This window comes from Nesoenas mayeri, assembly GCF_963082525.1.
Source record: "Nesoenas mayeri genome assembly, chromosome: 5".
NCBI lineage: Eukaryota > Metazoa > Chordata > Aves > Columbiformes > Columbidae > Nesoenas > Nesoenas mayeri.
The window spans coordinates 68,554,595-68,567,187 of NC_137548.1; the positions used below are offsets into that span (position 1 = coordinate 68,554,595).

The 12,593-nt window shown below is 53.8% G+C and overlaps 1 protein-coding gene across 1 annotated transcript in view; it reads right to left on the minus strand.

Annotated features, from left to right (window-relative positions):
* Nucleotides 1-11,904, minus strand: part of CCDC9B (coiled-coil domain containing 9B) — a gene marked incomplete at its 5' end in the record, with an annotated part of 41,542 nt that extends 29,638 nt beyond the window's left edge. The window contains 5 exons of the mRNA XM_080345988.1: nucleotides 4,867-5,031; nucleotides 5,425-5,487; nucleotides 6,236-6,340; nucleotides 6,956-7,069; nucleotides 11,884-11,904. Of these exons, the coding sequence (XP_080202114.1) occupies nucleotides 4,867-5,031; nucleotides 5,425-5,487; nucleotides 6,236-6,340; nucleotides 6,956-7,069; nucleotides 11,884-11,904 (468 nt within the window). The remainder of the gene's footprint in view (nucleotides 1-4,866; nucleotides 5,032-5,424; nucleotides 5,488-6,235; nucleotides 6,341-6,955; nucleotides 7,070-11,883) is intronic.
* Between the last annotated feature and the right edge of the window lie 689 nt (nucleotides 11,905-12,593).

A 12,593-nucleotide genomic window follows, 5' to 3' on the forward strand; every position in this document is an offset into this window, starting at 1 on the left:
AGCCAGAAAGGATGAAGTGATGAGCATCATTGTGTGTGCTTCACAGTTCCCTTCTGTAAGGAAAACTAAACTCTTAGGCCTGGAGACATGGAAGGAAAGTGCTCAGCAGTTTTCTGAGGCCCCCTACACATCACGGGTCTGTGACTCAGCCCCAGAAATGTCAGTGGAGTCCCAACGGGGACAAATCCAAATCCAGGCCCCTTGTTTTGGAACTGGTGCATACAAGACTGCACGTCTCTTCTTTGTCTCCCCACACCAGCCTCTCCTCTTCTGAGAACCTGTTCCTCGCTCACATCTTTTTGGGAGGACGGCTCTGTAAAGCAATCTGGGCAATTGCCCAAAGCAATCTGTAAAGCCATTTTCTATGAAAGAACCTCTTTTCCCCAGCATCTGCCTCCCTGGCAGCAGCTCCCCAGCCGAGGAGCCGCCTGCTGCGCCGAGGAACCCTGCAGCCCCGGGAACTGCTTCTCCCTCCGCGTGCAAACAGGCCCCACAACGGACAGGGTCCTCCTGCCGTAAGAGCAAAGCCCGTGGGAGCCACCGGACTGAGCCCAGTGAGGCTCTCCTGCCCAGGGCCCCGTCCTGCGCGACTGTAACACAGCTGGGGGAGCGCTGAGATGCGCTGACAGCCCCTGCGAGCAGCCAGGCACGCTGCGCCTTGCACGGGAGCCTCCTAACTGCCTGCTCCTGCCTCTTGGCTCTCCTTGTAGCATGGTTCAGAGGTCAGGCTTTGCAACCACTGAATTGTCTGAGCCTGGTAGATACTTTGGTGCTGAAGCTGCACGTCACTTTGTTCTTCAATGGTTATTATTCCCAGGAAACACCTTTGCTCCAGGGGTAATCCTGAGTTTTCTGTGACATTCAAGGCCATACATCTTCCCTCCTCTAAGCCCCCAGCAGTGTGTACGGCAATCCCCGGTGGTACTGCTGAGGTCAGCTCAAGAGCTGCAGAGCTGGGCTTGCTCTGCCCCAGACACAGTACCGGCACCAGCTGTTTGGCATTCTAGCTAATATAATTTTTATTTAAAAAGTAAGCCCAGTGATGGCTTAGCAAAGTAACAGCAAGCTATTAATCCGTAACTTGTACATCAAACATTAATTCTAACTTAAGTCAACAGCTGTTCCCTAGAGCCCTTCAGTGTTTAGGTGGGGATGGCCTGTCCTTTAGACAAATAACGTGGTCACAAATAACTCCTGCCAGGGATGCCCAGCACTGGGTGGGCATGTTTGGATTCATCTCCTGCTATCTGAACAAGTCCTTCCTGAGGAGGAACATGGGCCCTGAGAGCAAGCAACAGCAAAGCCGCTACCTGAAAACCACTGCAGAGGACTTGTATCCAAATACCGTGATCAAGATGGAAGCCTCCAAGTGCGCTACTCATTTACAGGGAGGTGGCACCTTCCCTGGGCCACTGGATGTCAGAAGTCACAGCAGGAAGGCTGGTGCATCGGCAAAGCCATTAAACTCTGCAGTTTATCCAGCAGATGGCAAGGAACACTGAGAGGCCACGAGAGGAAATATCCATTTAGCAGAGCTGTGGCACATACCAGCTGGGAGACCACCAGCTTTACTGCAGAATACCGTTCCTCCTTCCTTCCTTCCCTCGCTCCCCATATTGCTTCTGGCTAAGACGCATTGCCTGAAGAAACATTCTGCTTAGTGTGCCGACATGTGCCTTCCTTCTCTTGCTTATTATTTGAAGAACATCAGTGATTCCCTAGATGGCTTGTCCCACATTGGGCAGCCCTGGCCCTCAGTGGGTCAGCTCCCAAAGCCAGGGATGTCAGATGCGGGGCCCGGATGGCCGGCAGTGCCTGGCAGAGCCGCCTGCAGCCCTCCACGGGGCCGTCCCGGCTCACCCGCTGCCTGCAGGACACCGAGACTCTGGCAGTAGCTGTTCCACTGCCGTCAGACAAAACTACACCGCTGCCCTGGTAGCGTTTCGCTGAGAAACTGTAAACTGAGAAGCGCCATGTTACGTCTGAGGCATGCCCCAGATTGCAACCGCAGCCTTAAAAATGCCCATCTGACAGGCATCGGGAAAAGAACACGGGGAACAACAGAAAACACTGGACTTCTGTCCAGCTTATGCTATATCCCAGCTGCCTTGCCTTTGACGCTTCTTGCTTTACAATGATATGTGATATTTAGGATTGAATGTGAATGGTTTTCTGCACAGCCTAGGAACGCTGTTGCTTGAACCTGTCATAGGAACCTTGCTTGACCCTTGCACCGCTCACAGGAAGGACAGCGACGGCCCATTTAGTCACCCCAATATCACTGAGCAAGTCTGTCCAGGGACGCCGGGTGACGCCTCGCTTACTGGGACACTGAAGCAAGTTATCCACCCTCTTTTAATCCTCAGCAGCCCAGAGGCTGCCTTAACAGGGCAGCAGCAACAACTCAGCTTGTACTTCATGTGATATCAAATAGAATTTTGTCCAAAATCCTAATAAATTTTCCCTCTCACCCACTACAGTCCCATCTCTTCCTGCTCATTCATTTTGAGAGCTATATTTAAAGTAACTAAGGGAAGGTTCTGGATTGGTGCCACTGGAACATTCACCAATAAATCAATTTTCCTCTGTCATCAGGTCAGGCTGCTGGGTTGTGCTTTACACCAACACGCAGGAGACCTTGTGGGGCTGCCAAGGCCTGTGAAAGGTGCTTAATGCAAGCAAATTGATATATACCATACAGCAGGGTAACTTATGGGGAGCATCCACAGAGGTCTGTGTTTTGAGCAGAAAAATCTCAGAGGTCTGTTAATTGGCAGCGCTGAAAACCCCTGGCACAGAGCTGAAGGCAGCAACGTGCTTTAGCTGCCAGTGCTTTGCGCTAACACAAATCCCCAGCTAGGACTTGAATTCTGAGCTACAGATGATGGAAACGGCTCCAGGGGACGCAGCCTTCTGCGAGAGCTGCTCACTCTGCCAGTGTAATTGCCTCAAATATAAACCCCCCATGCAGAGCTACGTAGCCGTGAGAAACCCTGGCGGAGCCTCTCAGGTACCTCACTGATACCGGTCAGTCAGCAATGAGGGTGGTTGGATTTCTATGGACCCTTGATTCTAAGAAAAATGAGATTTTTCCCCTTACATCAAGAGGAGGTTTGGTTGTGCTGGAATGAGATTTCACTTGAAGGGGATGTTCGCACTACCGGCAATCCATTTGGAACAAAGGAAATGTGATCCCTCGGTCCCTTTCTCCTGAAAAATCATTCTGAAAGGTGCATTATTTCCTAAATGATTCAGTTCCTTCAAGGTAACATATAATGACTTTATAATGGCACAGTGATTGTGGCCTGTTTCTTCATGGAAAGAAAGGGTAACTAGGTCAGGAAGAAACAGACATGAAAAGGCATTCGAGGCACAAAATCAGAAAACTATTTCCAAGATGCCTCAGAAGGAGAAAGGGCTCTGTGCCTCTTGTTTACAGCCCAGGTTCTCAGCACTCCCGCCCAGCGCACGGGCAGCAGGAAGGGTGGGGTTTCGCTCCGTTACCCTGGGGAATGTCTTTGGCTCGGACCTCAGTTCCGAAAGGCCCGCTCTCATTTTGCAGGCCAGGCACGTTCCTGTGCCTAAAAGTGGACCCAGGGGAGCACCCTTTTCTGCCACCGTTTCCTTTGCCCAGCGCCACCGTGACGGGGACAGGAGCCGACCTCGTCTGTCCCCTTTCAGCAAGGCAGGGGCCAGCCAAGGCTTTCTGTCTGCTCCCCCTCAGCGCAGGCAGCACAAAGGGGCTGTGCTCACCTTGGGCTGTGTCTCCCTCTGCCTCACTGATGCTTTCTCAGTCAATAAATAGATAAGATTGCCTCTTGTATTCTTTTGGACCACAATCAACAGCAAGAAATACCATGTGCAGCAATGAACTCCCTCCAGGGACTGGGAGAGCTCCCACACCGCTGCAGCTGTGCACGCAGAGACAGTTTCCCAAAGAAGGTGGCACTTCTGATCCTTCTTCCTATTTATCTCATGGTCAAAGTCACTGACTCCAGTGAGAACAAGATCAGTTTCCTGAGATAAACTCCAAGTGAGGAAAATAAAAACATGAAGCTCATGCAGGCGCATACTTCATTGGACACGCTGCCAATACTAACTGCCAAAGCTTTATCAAACCCTTCTTGGCAAATAAGCCCCGACATGCTGAATCTGCTATTAGGATCATTATATCTAGATGCGCAGACTGCGCGAGGGCCGGGGTAGCACCCAGGGGAGGATGCTTTGGGATTTAAAAAATGAAGTAGTATTTTCTATTACTTTTGCCTTTTCGCACAATTTTTAATTAAGTCTGCAAATACTGGGTCACATTTTCTGCCCATCGCATTGGCAGCTGCAGCAGACACTCATGTCACTCTGTCTTCTTCTTCTGCATTTAGGACTTTTGGGAATACAGCAACAGGGAGGAATATGCTGGTTTTACCATCAAACTTCACTGCCTCCCTGGGAATGGCTGGGGAATAACAGCTAAATCAGTCTGAGCTCCCACTTATCTTCATTCCCGTTCCAGGCACATGACACAGTTTAACAAAGCCGCTGGTGGCCCAGGAGGGCAGTGAGGTGACTGATCTCTCCAGAAGGGATGTGGCTATGCACGGCTCGGTGGAGCTGCTGGGAGGCTTCGCAAGGCCTGGGGGCCGAGTCTTGGGAGTCACACACGGGGAGGAAAGCGTGTGGCAACTCAGTATGGAAACACGTTGTGCTGAGGGGTTGAGAAATGAGAGGAAAGGAGCAGGAAGGGAACTGTTCCCTTCAGATGAGAGACTGGGGGACATGCCGAGCAGGCAGCTCAAGTGAGGGGCAGAACAGAAGCTGTTTTGGAAGTCAAGAGGCTGCAGTGTAAGAGGAATCTTTTTCCCTGCTCACCTTGGCTTTGTTGTCCATGGTAACAGCCAGCTGCATCCTCTTCCCCATCCTGAACGTGAACATATGATCGGCTTCCTCCTCCTCCTCCTCCTCCTCACTGCCAATGCCAAACCCAGGGCTCGTAGGACAGGGGCTCACCCGCTTCTCGCTCACAACCCTTTTGTCCTGGAAAACGAATGACTTCCATTAGCAACTGCGGGCCCCTGGGCTCACCAAGGCGATTCCCTTCCCCAAACACACCTGCACGCGAGCAGGAAGGCCAGCGACAGAGCAGGCAGGCCTTGCCCGAGGAAGCTTTCTGTGCCTGGCACAGGGCCGTGACATTCCTGGGAACAAGGGGCTCGTTGTCTGCTCAGCAGCCAAACCCACAGTTACAGCGGGTCCGGAAAATCCTTTGCACTTACAAATCTGACATTTCAGATTAAAATGCCAGAGTTATAGGAAACAAATGTCATCCTCCTCTCTCTCTGCAGCACTCTGAGTTAGATCGGGAAAGCCTAAGTCCTGATGGAGATGGCCTTGGAAGCCAAGTGGGTGGCTCCTGAGGGGGGTGCTCACCATCGAGAGGGCTGGGCTATCTTGTCCATAGTGTTCAGTCTGGGTTATTGCATCTTTCAGGTCCTGTATGAGAGAAAAACGTGTGCAACAACGCACCTCTGGAGAAAAGCAAGGGCTGGGGCATGGCTGAGAAGTGAGCAAAGCGCTAGCCTGGCTCCAACACCCCAGGAGGGAGTGCAGCTCAGCGGGCTCCACACTCGCTCTGCCAGAAGGCTTCCCCCAGGGTTAAAGCAAGACCAGGCAGAGGGTTTGCCAAGCCCCACACTGCCAAGAGGGGTGGACAGGGCTTGTCAGAAACAGATTTGGTCCAGTTAGGAAGGAAATCTGGGACCTGAAGCCTTCGTCCCAGTTTTTGGAAGCCCCAAATCAACCAAGGGCTGCTTGCTTTGCTCACTCACAAAGCCTCCGCAGACCAGGACTTTGCCCAGCCCGCAGGCACCCTCAGAGGCATTCCCGATGCCTCCAATGACACACATACACCTGACACACTCTGCCTATGTATTTGCAGCAATGTTGACACCTGGGACCCATCCAGGACCAAGTGTGACTGTTCACACATTCGTTCATGTGCCTGTGAATTCTGCATGCTGGGGTACGGGTGCCCGGGCATGGCTGGAAATTTATGTGCACCAGATAAAATCACTTTGAGTGCACATCTCTGCAGAATTTTCACATCCTTCTGCAAGGGCTGAGGAGCTATATCCTGTGCCTGACAGAGCTTTGCTGCGGAGGCTCTCTCTCCCAGAAACGTCACTTTGCTGAGGCAGGACTGGAGTGAGAGCTGTCCTGTGGGGAAAGAGGCAGCACTTACATTGTGAGCCTTAGTGATAGTAATAGTGAGTCCATCCTGCTTGGGTCTCCTGGAGGTAACCGCCATTCCCTCCTGCTCAGCTCGCTTCTTGTCCTCTTCTATTTCCTGAAAAACATAGATAACCTTATAATCAGCCTGTCTGCAGCTTATCTCCTGCAGGCCACCGGGTGTGCTCTCCTGGGAAGGCAGGATCAAGAAAACAGGGGTTGTAGCTGGAGCACTTCCTCCGAATTCAGAGGGTAAGGCTGCGAGAGCCTTGAGTTGCCTTCATCTCCCCCTTTTTCATGGAACCTCTTTTGGACACCTCTGTGCTCCACTGGGACTGGCCGGGGAAGAGCTTCCAGCCACGCCACTGCCCCAGCAGGGAAGATTAACCTACCAGGTGCCTTGAGGATGTGGCCTCCTATGGAGCCAAGAGGATTACGAGGATTCCAAGAGGAATACGAGGTGAAGGGGGGAAAGGTGTGATGCAGACAGAGAACAATGGGAGGGTGAGAGGAGATGCTGCAGCAGGAAGGCAGGTGTCAGCGAGCCTGCTTTCCAACGCCACTCAGGAGCCGTAGCTAAAGGCAGCGCTGTGCCCACCTGCTCCGAATGCTCCACGATGTAAAACTGTTATCTATACAACAAGGTCACTCCAGCACTGCTGACTGTTTGCTCCACACTGCCAGCTGAGGGCTCCAAAACGGAGCTGGGGAAAGTCAGAACCTGCAGACTTACTTGGTATCTTCGGATGAGCGCTTCATTCTTTTTCCGCAAAGCCAAGATTTTCTTATCGAGTTCAACATCTTTCAGCTCTTTCTTCCTTAACATTGCATCATCCACAGCAGCATCCTGAAAACAGAAGGAGCAAAGATCTTCTCAGTTATCACACCAACAAGACAAAACCTGCTCCTTCTGTGTGGGCAGGGTGGGAAGTGGAAGAATGTTTCCCCACCATTTCTCCCCTTGGTCCTCCATTAAAAAGAACACTGCATCCTGTAAATTGACTTTTTTTCTGACAGCAAAAAGCTGATGTCCTATTTTGATGGCTGTCGGTAGGCTTCAGAGTTAACACACTGCTCAGCTCCACGCAGTAACGTCACCTCTCTCTGCTGTTCGTTCAGGTGTTCTCAGGCACATCAGTTCCCTTCCACTGCATTCAGAGAGCACCTTGGTTCCCACAGGTGACAACAAATCGGATTTTTTAAATTCTAGTGACAGCAGCATCTGGCAAAAATTAATGCTGATGAATGTCAACTCACCGCAGTGAGCTGATCCATATCGTCTAGACTCTGCCTGGTGTTTGCATGAGGAGTAAGGTGGCAAGACTGAGATCTCCAAGGCTCTACAGGTTGATTTTTGAACAGCATTTTTGTGCTCCCCTCGTCAGCATGGCATCCACACGCTGCAGGGTCTCACAGTCCCTCTCCACTCACACAGAAAGCTGGACAGGACAAAGTGAGGCTGGGGAGGGGAGGAAACGAACCGCAAACCTCCGAGCAGGCTCTGTATGCCGGGGGATCTGTTCTGCTGACACGGCAGCTCCAACAGCCGCAGGGTCCCCAGCTGCGCCTGCGCCGTCCGGCCCCGCACAGTGACCTGCCGGCAGCACCGCAGCGAACCCGGCTGCCGGCACAGTGCGCGCTGCCCGCAGCGCCGGCACGTCTGGAGGAATCGAGAAGCAAACGTAACAAAACCATGGCCCATCCGCTACGGCTGGAGGTGGCTCCTGCGGGTGACTCTCAGGGCTGCGAACCTGTGAAGCAGAAACTGCCAGCGCGCGGCTGAAAGGCACATTGGACGGCGTATCCTGGTCCCACAGAATCCTTCTGGTGGGAAAAGACCTTTGAGATCATCAAGTCCAAGCGTTAACCTCACACCGCCAGGTACCATCTTGGCCCTGAGCTGCTGTGTTCTCCGGGCCCACAGCAGCCCCCGCTGCAGGGGCCTCAGCAGGGGAACCTGCGCCCGCCTCCAGCCCAGCCCTGCCTGGCGCTGACCTGCTGGCTGCTACGGGCCTGCTCCTCAACGCAGCCCAGTGGCGCGGGCACAGCGGGCACCGCCCGGCGGGCTGCGCTGCCGCGGACGGGCTGAGCGCCCGGCACGGGGACACACTGAACGCACCCGGCCGGTTCCAGCCGGCTCCAGCCGGTTCCAGCATGGGCCTCCCACCCAAACTCAGCCAATCAGAGGAGTCCGTCGGGCTTCTGAGCCAATCAGAGGAGTCTGTGGGGCCTCTGAGCCAATCAGGAGGGGCTGTGGGCCCCCAAGCTGTCAGAGGTGGGAGATGTCTGTGCACCCCCAGGCAAGGCCATGGCGGCGCTGGGGAAACCTGCGGAGGGGAAAGGGCAAGGAGAGCAGAGGAGGAGGGCATGAGGAGAAGGGCCCTGCTGGGGATGTGGAGGGTGGTCAGCCTGCGCGGGGACCCTTGAAGAGCCACCAGGTGTGAGCCCCCATTGCCAGCGCTGCCCTCCCCAAAGGGACAGAGAATTAAAATCGGAGGAGTGGTGCCGGGAGGGAAGAAGGGCTGTTCTTCCAAACGGAGTGCTTCTTGCTTTCATTGTTCTTTAAAACCAGAGCCAGTTGTTAATAGATTGTTAATCAGCAAATAAAATTGATGGAAATACACCCAAACAGTGAAGTGTGGCTGCTGGCGGTGCACGGGCAGGGCGTGGGGCTGCCTGGCCCCGGCGGCTTCCTGTCACAGAATCACGGAATCACAGAATTGACCGGGTTGGAAAAGCCCTCAGAGATCATCAAGTCCAACCCTTGGTCCAACTCCAGTCTGTTTACTAGATCATGGCACTAAGTGCCATGTCCAACCTCACTTTAAAAACCTCCAGAGCCGGCGAGTCCAGCATCTCCCTGGGCAGCCATTCCAATGCCTGACCACTCTCTCCGTAAAGAATTTCTTCCTAATATCCAGCCTAAATTTCCCCTGGCAGAGTTTAAGCCCATGCCCCCTTGTCCTATTGCTGATGCCTGGGAGAAGAGACCAATCCCCGTTCACGTTCACTTTCACGTTCCTCCTAAGAACAGCAGGACGCTCAGGACAGCTGTTGGTTTCCCCATGGTTACAGGAGCGGATCTGCGCTGCGCTCCTGCTGCCCTCGCCTCTGCGAGGCGGTGCCGGGCCCCAGGGGACCGTGCCCAGGAGCGTGGAGCATTTTGCCAGGGTGACAATACCCTGCTTGTTTTAAAGCACAGGATTTTAGAGGAGCTGTGGGAATTACCTCCTTAACACGGGAAGGTTCTCAGCTCCCTGGGAGGTGGACACCAACTGAGAACGTGGGCAGGTTTGATCAGCTGGCCCTTCGGAAAATAATCCTAGGTAGCACATGGGACTTCAGCCAGGGGTTAGCATCACTGCTCCTCCAAAAGTGTCACGGGCCTCTTGGGAACCAGGGCTGCAAATCATCCCGCCTGCATGGCCAGCGCTCGCTTCAAAGGAAGGGATCCAGCTGCTGAATCACGGCACATCTCTGCAATGCCAGCTCTGCCTTTCAACAGCTTTACATGAAAAAGCTAACTATATTTCAAAGCCTGAAACCATATTTCAGGTCTGATCAAGCCGATCTGTGCTTGGTCTGCAATGAATAGGACCATGGATGGGGGGAGAGGCCTGAGAAAAGGGACTAAAGGTTGAAAACATGACACTGTGGCGGAGGTGTGCTGGATGTCAGAAACCAGCGAGCAGAGAGGCAGGAGAACTGGTTTGCTAACGCAGAGCTCGGAGCCTGCAAAGCGCATCTTTACTCATGTCCCTCGCGAGGGCGATTTTACCTGTGCCGATTTACCGGCCCTTGCCGAGGGGACACAGGCACACGTTTGTGCTCCGGTGGAACAACAGGGACATTGAAACCGCCTCTGCACATTCTCCTGCTGGACAATGGGGTTTTGTCAAGGTCTGCGGGAGAATGAAACACGCTTTTCCATTGCCGTCAATCAGCCGGGTACACAACAGGTGAGTAGATTGTATGTGTGGGTGGATACACTTTCATGGCCACTTTGCAAGGCTGATTAAAGCTGAATTCGGTGTTTACCTGCACAGAAGCTATTCTGTGAGCACTAAATTGGCAGGTTCGCTGTTTGCTGAGAGCTGGGGTGTTGGCGGCTTGAGGGTGGGATCAAAGTGGTGCATGCCCTCAAACACACCCCTTTCATCTTCGCATCCCTTTGAAGGAGGACTGGCAGGGCTGCCGGCCCTGGAAGAATTTACAAATTCCTGCAGAGGTTGTATTTGTGCTCTTCTGTTTTCAAAAGCAGAAAAATGGAAAAGCCCTGTCGGGTCGTTCACCCTCTCCGCACGAGGCTGCACATTCGTCAGCATTTTGTCTGCGCTACAACACAGCTGGTGTGGGGGGCAGGGGGGCCTTTCCATTTCCAGCTGGAAACAAGTCACTGGAAGGGGAGTTTTACTGGTATTCAGCACTTCTCCTCCCCTTTATTAATGAGGCCGTTAATGTATTCCTCTCTGCGCGACATGTTTCAGCTAATGCAGGACTGCGGACAAGAGGTGGTCGCTTGCCCGCACAACCCGGGGCCACAGAGCCGCAGAAGCACCGAGCGGCGCTGGGAGCCCACGCAGCGGCTCGCAGGGGCTCACCCATTGTACGGTTCAGCCAAGTCAGCGTTTGCTCGCCAGCCGCCGCTCCCAGGCAGCCGATAGCAGGGGCCGTGCCCTCTCCTCTGCTTTGGGAACAAATCTGCCACCCCAGCCTCTGCTGAAGCTGATGCTCAGGATGAAAAGTGGCTACGCCATGCCCTCCCCGGGGTAAAGCTCTTCCGGGGAGCCAAGGTGCCCGTATGTCACAGCGACGGGAGAGTTATAAATGGCTTTGGCAGAACAAACGTGCCATGGCTTTGAATCAGAAAGCAGCCGAGCCCAATGCCTCCTAGATAGCAAGGCAGAGCGACAAAGCTGCAGAACGGGAGGCCTCTTTCTATCGCAAATAAAAATGTCACAAAGGGAGAAATGGAAAGCTAGCGGCTTCGTGCTTCAATTAAATGACGACATCTCATCCTGTCATAGCCCCACGCCTAAGTGGCACACACACTTGCTGCGCAGCTCCTCGGGGGCTGGGGGGACACCCGCTCCAGACTGGCTCTGCATGCGGTGTTTTCCCACACGCTTGGATCGCCCGCTTCTCCAGCGAGAGACCTCGGAGGCAGCGGGGTTGGGAAAGCGAGAAAGGCAGAAGGTGGGGGGGAGGGAAGAGGTGAAGAGAGCGGGGCCCTTAGCTAACACTCTTCTGCGTAAGCAAATGCATCCGCTCTTTTTAAGAAATATCCTCTGGCTTGACAGCTGTAGCCGAAGCCCTTGCCGGGACAGGCAACATCCAGCACTCCCCGCCTTTCTGTTACTTATCTGCCCCGGTCTCCCACCCTCCCGGGAGGCACACTGTCCCGAGCCAGGCGCTGCAGCCTGCCCCGCCAATGGACGTGCAAACCCCAGCACCCAAAATCTACCCCCCGGGAGCCCCCTGGTGCGGCACAGCTTGTTTGCTCCCTGTGCCTGCTGGCAGCCGGGCGAGGAAGAAAACAACAAAGCGACAGCCACTGAAAGGCCACCCTGAAGGAAGCGAGCGCAAGTCATTCCGTGGCGTTTTGGGTGGGGGACCCCGCCGCCCCGCGCCCCTCCCAGGCCCCACAAAGGCAGCACTCACAGCTCGGTGCATGTTGGACATCGCGGCAAAGCCCAGCGGATTCCAGAGCAGAGCTAAAAGAGGAGAGCCATCAGACGGCCTTTCTCAGCACTGGTTGCACAGCATACAAGATCATGTTTTGATTACAAAAGCCTCGTCTGGGCTCCCAGCCAAGAGCACTGGCTGCCTAATATACCGAGCACAGACAGGGTTTGGAGTGCCTGTGTCCTCCTCTCCAATCTCACTCTCTTTTTAAAAGAAACACTCCCCTTTTTCCCACCCTCCTGACTCCTTTTAACTTCCTGATGCCACAAGCCCTCGTTCAAAGTGGGGAAAGCGGGGCAAACAATGAAAAATGGATCAGGCAAACAGCTTGACTTCACTTCGTGGCCATTGATGGGGCCGTGCTATTTGTTATGCATGGCTAAATGCACGCCTGGCGGGGGAGCGGCAGAGTATCTGGGGTCCTGAATGTCTTGTGAATGCCAGTATGTGCATAAGCCTTCCCGGGAAAACAAGTGCCACACTTGCCTTTTGCTGTTTGATTCCAGTATTCTCTGGGGATGATTTCCCTGCTTTTAAAATGTGCCTTTCTTTCAGGGAGGGAGCAGAAGCGATGCTGTGGAGCGGGCAACACCAGCAGGCACCGTGATTAGCAGAAAGCACATAGTCAAAGGAGAGGGTCCCCATGTGTCCTCATCTGAAATGCTGCCAGAATGACCCCCCAAGGA